General features: G+C 42.8%; 1 protein-coding gene across 1 annotated transcript; it reads right to left on the reverse strand.

The window, feature by feature from the left end:
* Nucleotides 1-5,457: 5,457 nt before the first annotated feature.
* On the reverse strand, nucleotides 5,458-9,728 carry LOC133883850 (nucleolar protein 16-like). Its single transcript, XM_062323234.1, has 3 exons — nucleotides 9,283-9,728; nucleotides 5,930-6,051; nucleotides 5,458-5,832 (listed from the first exon to the last, which is right to left on the reverse strand). Exons 1-3 carry the CDS (start codon nucleotides 9,617-9,619, stop codon nucleotides 5,722-5,724), a joined length of 570 nt encoding a protein of 189 aa, XP_062179218.1. The 5' UTR covers nucleotides 9,620-9,728; the 3' UTR covers nucleotides 5,458-5,721.
* Between the last annotated feature and the right edge of the window lie 899 nt (nucleotides 9,729-10,627).

The following is a 10,627-nucleotide window of genomic DNA, read 5'->3' on the forward strand; positions in this document are numbered from 1 at the left end:
CATCCTCTGTGCCAGGGAGGCCTCTATTGTGAGCATCCTCTGTGCTTCTGGTTTCTTCGGGGGGCTTGGGCTCCTATCCGACATCCGCCTTGCTTCTGGTTTCTTAGGGGTTACTGTCCTCTTCTACCCCATGGTACTTAATCGACCACTTGATTATTGTTGTCTAGAAAAAATTAACAAGTATGCAATGGTTCATCAATGAAATTTCTCGTTCAAATATGCCATTGTGAAGCAAGATGCAGTAAAGATCAAATTGCAATGGGTAATATTATTTTAGAGGAAAGAAAAGGAATCAAGGAGAGGTTGAGGTGTTGTATGCACCCTAGATGGACCCAGGCCAGGCTTGGGCTTATTTTCAATGTCAAATCTGAATACATGATAGATGTGGCAGCTAGTCTCTTGGGAAATCCTACCTTGTGAAGTTGAGAGCCTGAGCTACCTGTTAACGCAATCGGATAACTCTTGGCAGTCAGCCTCAACGTCTTCTGCTCGGTTCTTCCTCCGCATGCAAGACCTGGCTCGCCACGACTCACCAGCGCCTATGGCACAACGATCGCCCATACATGCAAGATCCACAACTAGCACCCGTTGTAACTCAGCGCTTATGCGCTCCTGTATCTTCTATATATGTACGTGCTCGTGATGAATATATTTAATCACTTGGAGTTCACACTCTTTCACTGTCATCTTGTCGTGGAGAAATTTTATCTTGCAGAAACTTTATCATGTCACCGTGACACAAACTGATTTGTGTAACCAATCAACCAAAATCTCATATGGGTCATGAAAAATTCTAACAAAAATATAAGTGTAGAGTGTGTTATCATCTACCATCTCATAAAATTCTTCTTAGGGTGCCAACGATCTTGTTAGGCCCTACAGGCTGCATCCCTTGGTCAGCCACCGCATGCAGAGGTCTGGTTCATGGACACGGGTGCGACCTCCCATATGACCGGCGACTCTGGTAACTTCATCACTTACTCCTACTCCTTGCCACCGCATTCGGAAGTGAATTGCGAACGGAAATCAGATTCTTGATTAAGTGAGATGTATCACTATGGGCAAAGGTGCTAGCATTCCAATTATTGGCACTAGCCATGCTCATCTTCCCACCCCTTACTGCACCTTCTCCCTCCCTAACGCATTGCATACATCTCACTTAATCAAGAATCTGATTTCCGTTTGCAAATTCACTTCCGATAATTCTTGTACTGTTGAATTTGACAAAGACGGTTTCTCTGTGAAGAGTCTCACAACCAAGCGGGTTCTTCTGAGGCACAATAGCTCGCATGGCCTCTATTCTTTCCACCACAACATCGAATCATCATCCCCTGCAGCCCTTTCAGCTCTTTCAACTTTGTTCGAGCTATGGCACCACAGGTTTGGCCACTCTGGTCGTGAGTCTATGTCCCATTTTCCTTTTCATTTTGAGTCCACTAGTTCAAATAAATGTAATCATAAGCGACTTTGTCATGCCTGCCAATTGGGCCAGCACATTCGTTTGCCTTTTTCTGCTTCAACCAGTACTACATATTTTCCATTCTAAATAATCCATTGTGACTTATGGACCTCTCTAGTATAAAGTGTCTCTGGTTTCAAATATTACCTTGTTGTTTTGGATGACTACTCCCATTACGTGTGGACATTTCCCCTTCGTGCCAAATAAGATGTTCCTACTATCCTTCAAAACTTTTATGCTCATATTCTTAACTAGTTCCATAGCTATTCAATGCTTGTAGTGTGATAATGAGCGTAAGTTTGACAACAGCTCTCTCAGGTCCTTTCTTGTATCCAAAGGCATTTCCTTTAGGCTTTCTTTCCCTCACACTTCGCCACAAAATGGCAAAGCCGAGAGAATTCTCCGCTCCATCAATGATATTGTGCACACAATGCTATTTCATGCTCACATGCTTGTAGTTTACTAGGTGGAGGTGTTGCGCACGGCTACCTATCTACTAAATAGACAACCTTGCAAGCCTTTGCATTTTCAGACCCCCTACTATATCCTTTTTTGGCATGCTTCCTCGGTATGATCATCTCATTGTTTTTGGGTGCTTATGCTACCTGAAGCTAGCTGTTGTCATTTCCCTTCATAAGCTTGCTCCAAAATCAGCTGCTTGTGTGTTTCTCGGGTACCCGGATGAGCACAAAGGGTACTAGTGTCTCAACTTATCCACTCACAAAATTGTCATCTCTCGGCATGTCTCCTTTGATGAATATTTTTCTTTGATCCATAGCAGCGTCCTGGCACAACCTCGCCATCCACAGCCACAACCAATCCGGTGATACCTTCGTTGGATCTGTTGCCTCTTCGAGCACCTACGCGATCCGTTTCCTCGACTTTCATTCCAATTGATTCAGCATCCACTAATCCTTACACCCCGCTGCCTCCTGCACAGACTGCATCTCTCGCACCAATCATCAGCTCATGCACAACTGCTCCAGTCATCCACCTAGCTTCCCCGATGTGTACTTCGCCACCACGCTGCATGTCCCCGCACCCAACACACAACAACCCACCGCCAAATCCAGACCAAGCATCGCCACATGCAATAACACAACTTGACCATGCGCCAGCCTCCTCTCATCCAATGTAAACTAGAGCAAAATCTAGAATTTTTGCCCTGAAATAGACCTTCAAATTGTCTGCTATTTCTTCACCCTCTCTATACCCACTTCATACCTACAAGCCATCAAAGATCCACACTAGCAGCAAGCCATGACCGAGGAATACAATGCATGGATCTCCAACAATACTTGGTCTTTGGTGCTACCTCTTGCAGGTGTCAACGTTGTGACTGGGAAGTGTGTTTTCCAGTTTCATCTAGATGGTTCCCTTGCTCGGTAAAAGGCTAGGTGGGTTGTGCGAGGCTTCTCCCAGTAGACTGGCATTGACTATGCCAAGACCTTTAGTCCGGTCATTAATCCATCCACGGTCCATGTCGTCTTAAGCATCTCCACCTCGTTGTCTTGGCCAATTCACCAGATGGATGTGAAGAACGCCTTCTTGCACCGTAACCTATCTGAAACAACAGCTGTCTAGTTTCATTGATCCTTCACGTCCCTCTCATGTTTGCAAATTAAGCAAATCGCTTTATGGCTTGTAACAAGCTCCACACACTTGGATTATTTGTTTTACATCTTTTCTTCATGTCATTGGTTTTACTTCCTCCCGTGAGGATTCATCGTTGTTCATATATAAGCATGGCTCTCACATAGCTTATTTGTTGTCTCTATGTAGACGATATCATCCTCACAGCAAACACATCCACTTTCCTTCAAAGCATCATCTCCAAACTTAGTTTTGAGTTTTCCATGTCTGATCTAGGTCCTTTAGACCATTTTCTTGTAATCACAATTCATCACAACTCCAAGGGTCCCTTTCTTTCTCAAGATCAGTATGCATTAGATATCGTAAGTCATGCTAACATGTGAAATTGTAATCCCTGTACTACACTAGTTGACACAAAGAACAAAGTGCCGGTCTTGTAGGACTTCTAGTCTTCAATGCCATCGAGTATAAGTCCTTAGCTGGTGCCCTCCAATACTTGACTCTCACTAGACCAGACATCAGCTACGACATGCAACAAGTCTATTTGTCCATGCACTCTCCAAGGGAACATCACCTTCATCTCCTTAAATGAATTCTTCGTTACTTAAAGGGCACAACTTCCTTTGGGTTGCAGCTTCATCGCTCTACCTCCAATGAAATTATGGCTTATTCTGATTCTGATTGGGCTAGGTGTCCCGACACCAGGCAATCCACATCAGGTTATTGTATTTTTGTTGGTGCAAATCTAGTCTCCTGGTCATCTAAACGCCAAGCCATGATTTCACAGTCTAGTGCTGAGGCCGAATACAAGGCAACTAATGTTGTCGCAAAAGGATGTTAGCTGCACCAATTGCTCCAAGAACTCCATCAAGCGCCTACCCATGCAACTGTTGTCTTCTGTGATAACATCAGCGCGACCTACATGTCTTCCAATCTGGTGCAACATCAGCGAACGAAGCATATTGAGATCGATTTGCATTTTGTGAGAGAAAAGGTGTCTCTTGGGGAGATTAAAGTCCTTCATGCGCCGTCGTCCATGCAATTTGCTGACATCTTCACGAAGGGCATTCCTTCTGTACTTTTTGGAGATTTTAGTTCCAACTTGCATGTCGATCGACGATGCAGCTGAGAGGGAGGGGGGATGTTAGCACAATCGGATAACTCCTAGCGGTCAACACTCAACATCTTCTGCCCGATTCTTCCTCCGCATGCAAGACCTAGCTCACCACGACTTACCAACGCCTTTGGCACAACGATCGTCCGTACATGCAGGATCCACAACTAGCATCCGTTGTAACTCAACGCTTATGCGCTCCTGTATCTTCTATATATGTATGTGCTCCTGATGAATATAATTAATCACTTAGAGTTCACACTCTTTCGCTGTTGTCTCATCATGGAGAAATTTTATCGTGTCACCATCACACAAACTAATTTGTATAACCAATCAACCAAAATTTCATGTTATGGGTCATGAAAAATTCTGACAAAAATATAATAGTGTAGAGCGTGTTATCATCTATATTGTACAAGTTATTGTTTAAGCTCAAATTATATGAGGAGGCAGATGATAGGATGCTCTACACTATTATATTTTTGCTAAAATTATTTATAACTTCTAGCATAAGATTTTGGTTGGTTGGTTACATAAGTCGGTTTGTGTAACAGTAACATACTATAACATAGGTCCAATTACGATCAGTTTTGGAACCGACAATGTGGATTCAACAGTGATAATGGGTTTGGAACCTCGACCATTGGCAAAAAAAGACCTGGCTACCACCAGATCACCAACTGTCTCCTCCACACCGTCGCTGTTGCAACCAAAGCCAGAGCTAGGGGGACCATGAGAGGAGGCAAGTAAGGCGGTGGCATGCTGGGGATTTAGAGTTTGGGGATGAGGAAGGGACATGGGCGTAGATGTTCTTATCAGAGACCATGGTCATAGAGGCCATGGTGGCTGAAGGGGACCTGCAGCGGCGGACGCAGCAAGAGAGGAGGCAGCAGCAACACGAGGGAGGAGAGAAGGTGGAGAGTCCGACAGGCGACGGAGAGCGAGATGGGACACGAGAGGAAGGGCCCACATGCCAGGATGAGAAGAAGGGCATGCACACTATCACCGCCAAGGGTTTTTTCGGAGTAGAGAATCATGGCAATGCTGAAGTCAACCAAACAGCTCAACACATGTGGCAAAAATGAAAGGTGGAACATCAGTAGTAAAAGCAACAATTGGTACCTCTTAGTGGCAAAAATATTCTGAAAAGCAAACGGTCAGAGCTACGAACAATCAACACAACGCGAGTGTCCATTTGCAATAATTAGTTCCGAGTACTCATGCTAGCACAAAACTGCACGGTTTGTACCTGCCTCGTTCACGCAAGAACAATGAAAGCATCGCGCGTAAGTAGTGTGTAATCACAATTGTCAAACCCTGAGGTCACAGAAGATCCCAAGCAAAAGTACAGCACAGTTCTGGATTAGTTAACAATTCCACTCGATGTCAAAGACACATGGCATTGCCAACATCTGACTATAGTCCTCCAGCAGGAAACAAGCTCATTGTTACACTAAGTCATCCGCAAGTACCATCTTCACAGACAAAATTGTTCTTGTTCCATTAGTCGGAGGAACATACACTGTGAAACTGAACTACAGATATCCGCATGATACTACAGTGGATAAAGGAAGTTCTTCCCACTAACGTGGTATCTTTCGCAGAGCTGCTTCAACGTACCCACTGAGTGCTGCATCGCATTCAACTTGGTATCCATGAACATGGCCTGCAAGCATGATATTTGTTAGACCACATTCTTAGAACATAAATCTATGTAAATCATTAACTCAGATGAATGACACGTTTTGGATATTTGGTTGTACCTTGTAGTCATCACCATACTTCTCTATCAATTTGTCAATGCAAACATGTTGAATTTTAGTCAGTGGTTGCAAAGGTGCAGATTTCCCATCCTTCCTTTTCTTCCCAAGTGCAGATTTCAGATCTACATTGCATAGAAACATTTGGATGAGATTCTGCACAGTTATTGTCAATCCTCAAATTTTTTTCATAATATCATTTTATTGGATAATTGCAAAAATAATAGCTAAATTTAAAAATTGCAAGAATAGGTATATGTCGGCACGCGGAATACTAACAAAGGACCTGTCAGTATTCCACATGCCGACAGCATACGTGGCACTAGGCTCGGGGGCTTGTCGGCACGCGGAATGCGGACCAAAGGTCTGTCGGCATTCCACGTGCCAACAGGCATCTAGGTAGACACCGATAAAGGGTGTCGCAGTAGCGGATAGCTGACAGACATGTCCACAAACGGAATGCCGACAAGCTGACAGCTATCTCTTTTAATTGATTCTTATTAATAATTAGGAGAATATCATGTATTTAATGAAAGTTTTTTATTAATAATTAGGAGAATATCATGTCTTTAATGAGACAAGAACTCAATATGCATCCTATAAAAGAAGTTAAACTTTTTTGAAAATAGCAACTAAAGGCAATGATGCGCGATGTTTGTTGAACGGCCAAAAATGTTTGTTGTTCAAAGAGTTGTCCAAACGACATCACGGAGTGATTCATTTTTTTCTAATATTGATTCGATGTAATTTTGTCGATATTTCTTTATTTAGTTGATGTAGAATTGTGTGAGTAATTTTTTTTAGTGAAGTAGCGTTGGAAGGATACAAAATCTAAATTTTTGAACAATAGTAGTTGTGAAGCACAATTATCATAGTTACAGCACAGAGATTACATACGCTGGTAAACATTATATGGGACATGGAGTTTATCATCACTGCACGAATAGACCATAACCATAAAGAAATGATGACAACAAATGTTGGTATGTACGGTATGCCTAAAGACTAACCTAATAACGTGCCGCTGGTAAGCCTAGCATGCCTTAGGGAATAAAAATAGACCAGGTTACAATAGATGCTCTCTAGTGCACCTCCAATATTTGCCCTTTCTCAGGCCGGTATACACATCCTACGTGGCACACCCCTTTAGCTGGGCCCACAACCTATCGGCATTTCGTGTGCCAGTAGGCCCCCAGGCCCAATGCCATGTAGACTGTCAACATGCAAAATACCGACAGGTACCTATTCTTGCAATTTTTTGAATTTAGCTATTATTTTTGCAATTTTCCAATAAAATAATATTATTAAAAAAATTTGTCAATGCTCACTATAAGATCATAAGAAATTCCTTGTGCAATCTATATTGCATAACTATGTCCTCTACGCACAACGAATTAAGGAACAATAATAGCATATCTTGAGACTATGCTAAGTGTAAAAGTTTATCCTCAATTGCTAACCAAAGAACCAAGAGACTATATCCATTAAGGCTCTAAATGTATTCCTATCTATATTGCCGTGCCATAAGGAAGCTTAAAAGAGCTATGATGAAACAACAGAAAATACAGTTTCTGTGGACATCATTGATGACCAAGGTTTTGAAAATAGGTAATCGGCACTCAGTCAGTCACCTCACCTAGTAGTCAGTTTTTTTATTTATATGTTAGATTTATACATTTATGTTCATAGAGGGCCAAAATAAACATCAGGTGCAACTCTTTCAACTAAAATTGTGAATGAACAATTTTAATTGTAAAACAACTAGTGGAAGGCAATTTAAAATAAAGTAAAGCTCTTGATCCATATCATACATTGTTCCAAAAGTAATACTTCATGATTCATTCCTTATAGTTTTCACCTACACCTTTAGCACCCTAGTCCCCTATGTACCTAATTAAAAAAAGAACATTGGCACTCATCCATGACATAGTTATATCTAGTCACTAATTCCCTTTCATAAGAAGTAGGACAATTGTTATGCTTGCTACGATGTGCTTAGTTATTAATAGCTTAATAATCTGTACAGAAAACAGCAAACAATATCCTAATACATGGTACAAATAATCACTATAAGCACTAAGTCATCATCTTGTACTTAAACTGATGGGCTGTCTGATGTCTAACCGGCCGAGTACTCGGGCTGGTAGCCAGTTATGCTGAGTAAACCTGTTAACCAACCGGTTTTGCATCCTCGTAACAGGTTAGGCCACCTGTTACAAGTACACGGCCAAATACTCGACATGTTAGACCTGTTTTCAAAATACTGTTGATGACTATTATAGATGGAAAAGAAACGTGATCAGATCGTTTGCAGTAATAATTAAGTTATGTTTTTCAGGTCTCCAAGCAAGTGAAACAGGATATAGGCACTCACTTTAAGAAAAACATGGAAAAACTAGCATTTATCACACATTTCGAATATCCAGTAAAAGCCATGATGGGACTTGCTAACTGAAGTGAAGACCATTTTTCTTTACAATCTTTACTCTTTGGACAATGTATCATCATGGTCATACACAAGAATAAAGCTCGTAAACAAGCATGAGGCAGGTCAAAGTATACTGTAGATAACCAATTGAAACATATACATAAAAAATAACTGGCTTAAGTTAGAATTAAACCGTGGATCAATTCCAATTAAGTTTCATCTGGTGCCTCGTTTACAATTCTTTTTAAACTTATTTGCTAAAATGGCTGAACTCATTATAATCTCGGCCTGATAGGATATATAATTTATCAAACATTAGGTAGAGCACAATTTAATTGAATAGCTACAGTTCATAATCATTATTCTATCTTCTTCACCACTGTTTTGATAAAAAAAAACACAGCAATCCCAATGGAAGGAGTTTGCTACAAAACTACTCACTTCTTGGATTGAATATGAACAGCTCTCTTCCTAAATTAAAGTGTAATAGAAATGTGATTTATTTTTCTTGAACTTTCCTTGTTGGATACACATAGTGCCCATTTTAGGATTAAGCATTCCAAAACAACCATTTCCAACTCAGAGGAAATCAAATTTAAGCCAGAATCATCGATAGCACAAATAACAAAACAAGCTGATTATAAGAATTAGAACCATGCCACCACATGTCGCTGGCAAAATCTCGGAGCACGATACTAATCAATCTCTCAAAATAGTGTATCTACTAAAGCCATTTACCACGGCGAAGGTTTGCATCATCAATGTGACCAAAAACACATCTCATTCCATGTAAAGCTGCCGCCTTTACCCTAGCTGCGTGGAACATGTGACCCGCAACAAATCGTACACCCATTACAGCACTTCAACTTCAGGATTTCCCCAGAAAAATCACAAAACAACGCAGAGAGAGCGAATTAAATGGGCTGACCGTCGGACTCGAGGTCGCTGCCGGGATCCATGGGTTCGAACTCCGGGACGGGGGCGCGCGCGGCGGCGACGTCGGGCGCCTGCAGCGGCGCGCTCTGGACGAGCTGCGGGGTGCCGCGGGAGTGCGCGCCGAGGAGGTTGGGGTTGGCGACCACCCCGAACGCCGCGTAGTTCTTCACCACGCTGCCCTCCGCGTCCCAGCCCTGCCCGCCACCGGCGGCGGCCGCGAGCGCCTCCGGAAGGTCAAAGGCCGGCTTGAACTCCCGTGGCTTCCTGCGCGGGAGCCCCACGCGGACCTTGGCGTGCGAGCGCTTGAACTTGCGCCGCGACCCCCCCATCGGCGCTGACAGGCGGCGGCAGCTAGGGTTTCAAGGGGGCTGGGGTTTTGGGGGAAGAGACGGAGATGGAGGACGAAGAAGAGACTTGAAGAGAGGCCCGCCCCTTTCCTTTCTGGGCCAATTTGCCTGGAGGCGGGGCCGACTGGGTAGATTTGAATGACGGCACACAAGAATTTTGGGAAAAAATTAAAAATATTTTCAGTAATTAGTATTAAAAATAGGCGGACATTTAAAAAAAATCACAAAACCAGATGCTTGTCGTCCGAGCGATAAGGAAAAATCGTCCGTTCACTGGGGATTATAGAAAAAAAGCGCCCAACGGAAGGGCGATAAAGTGGAATGCATTGTGATGAATGAGTGACTTTAACCTGGAATTTTTATATTTAAAAATAAAATTCCATAATTTTAAAATTATTAATTATAGTCAAAGAAATAGAGAACTGGGAAGGCCCCCCATCCAAAACTGCCGTCCAGATCTGGGCGCTCTTCTTGATAGCGGCCATGTTGTGGTCAAGTGATCCCAAAGCTGGTTCAGAAGCCGTTCGTCGGGGACCTCTAGGGCATCGTATTTGGTCAACAACCATCATCGTTCGCTAGCCCATCATTGTCCTCTCCTCTTCTCCGTGTGGTCGCCGCTGCTTCTGTCCTCGCCATACTTGCTCGTGGCTGCCACATTGCATCCTCACTGCGTGTCTGCAGCCCTCCTGTCCTCACCTCCCCACATGGTGAACCGTAGCCGCCCTCGTGGCATGTACCTCTTGTCGTTGCAGCCACTCTCCCTGCATAGTAAGTTTAGTTGTCCTAGTTATTCGTATAATTGACTTTAGGCTTCATTTGAATTGTGTTCCCCAGAAGAAGAAAGTTAGTCCTCACCAACCCCGCTGTTGAGAAGTCTTACTTGCAGATTGCTATAAACAATATCCAAAAAAAAGAACAATAGAGCAAAGCTTGTAATGCCACTATAGTACACATGGCTGTGCAACAAGAAGAATATTTTCTCTACTATAT

This window comes from Phragmites australis, chromosome 11, assembly GCF_958298935.1.
Source record: "Phragmites australis chromosome 11, lpPhrAust1.1, whole genome shotgun sequence".
Classification (NCBI taxonomy): domain Eukaryota; kingdom Viridiplantae; phylum Streptophyta; class Magnoliopsida; order Poales; family Poaceae; genus Phragmites; species Phragmites australis.

Bases quoted from the DNA above. Each gene is read 5' to 3' on its own strand.
- LOC133883850 (XM_062323234.1), bottom strand. From the start codon at position 9,619: ATGGGGGGGTCGCGGCGCAAGTTCAAGCGCTCGCACGCCAAGGTCCGC. The intron at 6,052-9,282 runs GTCAGCCCATTT...TATGCAATGTAG, and splicing joins CAGCGACCTCGAGTCCGACG to ATCTGAAATCTGCACTTGGG. The intron at 5,833-5,929 runs GTACAACCAAAT...TCATGCTTGCAG, and splicing joins AGTATGGTGATGACTACAAG to GCCATGTTCATGGATACCAA.